General features: G+C 40.9%; 1 protein-coding gene across 1 annotated transcript; it reads left to right on the forward strand.

The window, feature by feature from the left end:
• The first annotated feature begins 6 nt into the window (after positions 1–6).
• On the forward strand, positions 7–1,642 carry LOC117650594. Its single transcript, XM_034394125.1, has 2 exons — positions 7–349; positions 1,069–1,642. Exons 1-2 carry the CDS (start codon positions 24–26, stop codon positions 1,523–1,525), a joined length of 783 nt encoding a protein of 260 aa, XP_034250016.1. The 5' UTR covers positions 7–23; the 3' UTR covers positions 1,526–1,642.
• Positions 1,643–2,989: the final 1,347 nt, after the last annotated feature.

Below are 2,989 nucleotides of genomic sequence, written 5' to 3' on the forward strand. Positions count from 1 at the left end.
GTGACTTGGTGCCTCATAACAATATGTATTGGAAATTGTATTTACTTGTCCGGGAAATTTTACTCATTGTATCATGCCCTTACTTTTCTTCTGGGACAGATATTTATTTAGGAGTACTCGTTCAAGAGCACCATGAATTATACTTGCAACTTATGAATAAGCCATTGAAACCAAGACATCATAATTTATCGCACTATGGAATCTGTATGAAACGTAATGGACCATTAGTGAAAGTTGATACTATGACCTCAGAGAGGAAACATCGCCTGTCAAAATTATATGCAAGAGCCATGAATTCTAGAGTTAACCTTCCACTTTCTGTAGCTATCAAAAATCAACTTCTGTTAAGGGGGCAGTAGCGTCTTTTGCACGTGTTTTGACGATTTTCGAACCTCCTGTTTGGACGTTAATATAAAGATAAGTATGAATGCCAGAGGCAAACGGCAGGCACCATTTGAAAGATAAAAGTTATTACAACATTTTCAAAAAAAAATATTTTGTTTTAGCATTGAATTAGGATGTTTTGTGTTATATGCAAAAATGGTCTGCAAAATTACATGGTTTCACTGCGCGCACGATTGCAGCCAAAGTTTTTAACTTTTTACCAATCGGTAAAATGCATCTGAAAAAGCATGAAATTGCCCATAAAATGACCCTTGGGTTTTAATATTGGGCCAGAAAAAATGTGGTTCGTTTCCATCTTAAGTTGAAGATGAGCGTTTCAATAGTTTTTCTTGCCCAATATTGAAACCCAAGGGTCATTTTATGGGCAATTTCATGCTTTTTCAGATGCATTTTACCGATTGGTAAAAAGTTAAAAACTTTGGCTGCAATCGTGCGCGCAGTGACACCATGTAATTTTGCAGACCATTTTTGCATAGAACACAAAACATCCTAATTCGATGCTAAAACAAAATATTTTTTTTTGAAAATGTTGTAAAAACTTTTATCTTTTAAATGGTGCCTGCCGTTTGTCTCTGGCATTCATACTTATCTTTATATTAACGTCTAAACAGGAGGTTCGAAAATCGTCAAAACACGTGCAAATGACGCTATTGCCCCCTTAAGTGATCATTTACTCCATGTTGGTGATAGAGTCTTGGATCCTGAGGCTGGCATAGATTTAGTTTTTCTCAGGAAGGTACTTGTAAGAAATCTTGAAAGCTTTGAAAGATTTGTGAATGTTATTCCTTTTGATGCTGATTTAAGTGTGTCGACTGTCAGGTCTGTGACCATTTGTGGTACAAAATATTGTGTTGGCATGGTGATTGTTGTCAATATTGCTGAATTATACCCCACATTTGCAAAGATTGTTCATATAATGTCTGACAATGGTTCACATTTTGGCTTTGTTTTGAATGTTAAACATTCTGTCATGTATCATGATCATTTTGGTGCTTTTGAGGTAGAAGACACTGGAGTCTTTATGTATTTGTCCCATCAGGACTTTATTAGTTATCTACCTTTATGGGAGAGATTAAGTGTTGATGGTAAAAAATTTATTTCTTTAAGAGTATCTCTGTAAACCCTTGTATTCTGCAAGATTTATGTGAGTAATAGTTTGTTGTTTACCTGTTACATTATCGTTGTGACTTTGATCATAGAGGACAGTGAAACAAATAAAACGCCATTTGTACTTGAACCATGTATTTTCTTTGATACACACTTATTACAAACGCACGTTGCACCAAAAGCAGGGGATTATCCGAAATGCAGCTAAAAATTAGAGCGCGCCTTGACGTAGCGCCTGTCACCGGGAGGGCGGGCTAGCCCGCAACACAGACGTGCTTGCCGGGACGGCCTACCCACCATCATCATCATCATCATCAAGGGCTGGACCACATATGATCGTATGCCATTTCGGGCCCGACACATGCCCGCCTGCACTGCAAAACGGGACAAGGTCGTCCTTACTAAGGTGGTACTTTACCTCGGCGGAGGGAACCTCAGCGGCTGCACGCTCCGGCTCGCAGTACCAGTCCTTGGGGTTGGGGGCCTATGTTCCCCCGAAAGGGGTCGCGTAGACCTCCGCCCCGGAACAGCCTCTTTGAGCACTACCGAGTCCGGTACCCCCCTGCTTCGTCCCATAGTTCTTGGGAACAGAGAAGGTTTCTTCTTTGTCTTCTGTCGTGGTGCGTTGGCGATATGTTTTTAAGTTTTGTTCTTCGCCCTTCTCCTTTCTTCATGCGACCTTGCTGCCGCCGGTACGGCGCCGACAGGCTAGCCACACGACCAGGGATCCCTCTGGACGGGAAGCGCCGTATGCCTTGGTCCAATCCCAGAGAAGCAAGCTTCGGCGAGCGACCGTCACAAAACCCTCATAAACGCAACAAAAGGCACGCAGGGCACGCAGCACAGTGGCGCGAAACGCCAAAAAATGCGACATCGCGCGATTTAAAATAATTTTCCGATCTGTCTGCTTTTTTCACTGCATATGGTCATTTTATGATGTTCTCTAGCAAAAGAAATGAGTTCCAAGTAATAGCTGGGCATATAAAGCTAAAAATCGCGAAAAACATGAAAATATTGTACCAAAATCTGCCATTTTTTACACGTTTTTTGCCTGTAAAAGCGACATTTTTTTCAAACGGGCAACTTTTCTCAACAGATTCTGAAAGCCAAGGACAAGGCCTACAACTTTTGTTATGGTCGCAACGCTGTAGCGAGGTCGGCCATTCGACTTTTCTGGCCTCAAAGGTTTTTCTTTCGTAAATTTAATTGGAAAATTATTCCTATTTTGACAAATTTTGTTATTTTTGTGCCCCTGAGGTCTGTGTTGCCTCGTTACATCTATTTCCAGTTCATATAAACTTGATTGGATGGATTGATACTGGTTTGGACGTAAAACGGACCGCAGGGGCACAAAAATAGCAAAATTTGTCAAAATAGGAATAATTTTCCAATTAAATTTACGAAAGAAAAACCTTTGAGGCCTGAAAAGTCGAATGGCCGACCTCGCTACAGCGTTGCGACCATAACAAAAGTTGTA

Source organism: Thrips palmi, unplaced genomic scaffold (assembly GCF_012932325.1).
Source record: "Thrips palmi isolate BJ-2018 unplaced genomic scaffold, TpBJ-2018v1 HiC_scaffold_5, whole genome shotgun sequence".
NCBI classification, from domain to species: Eukaryota; Metazoa; Arthropoda; class Insecta; order Thysanoptera; family Thripidae; genus Thrips; species Thrips palmi.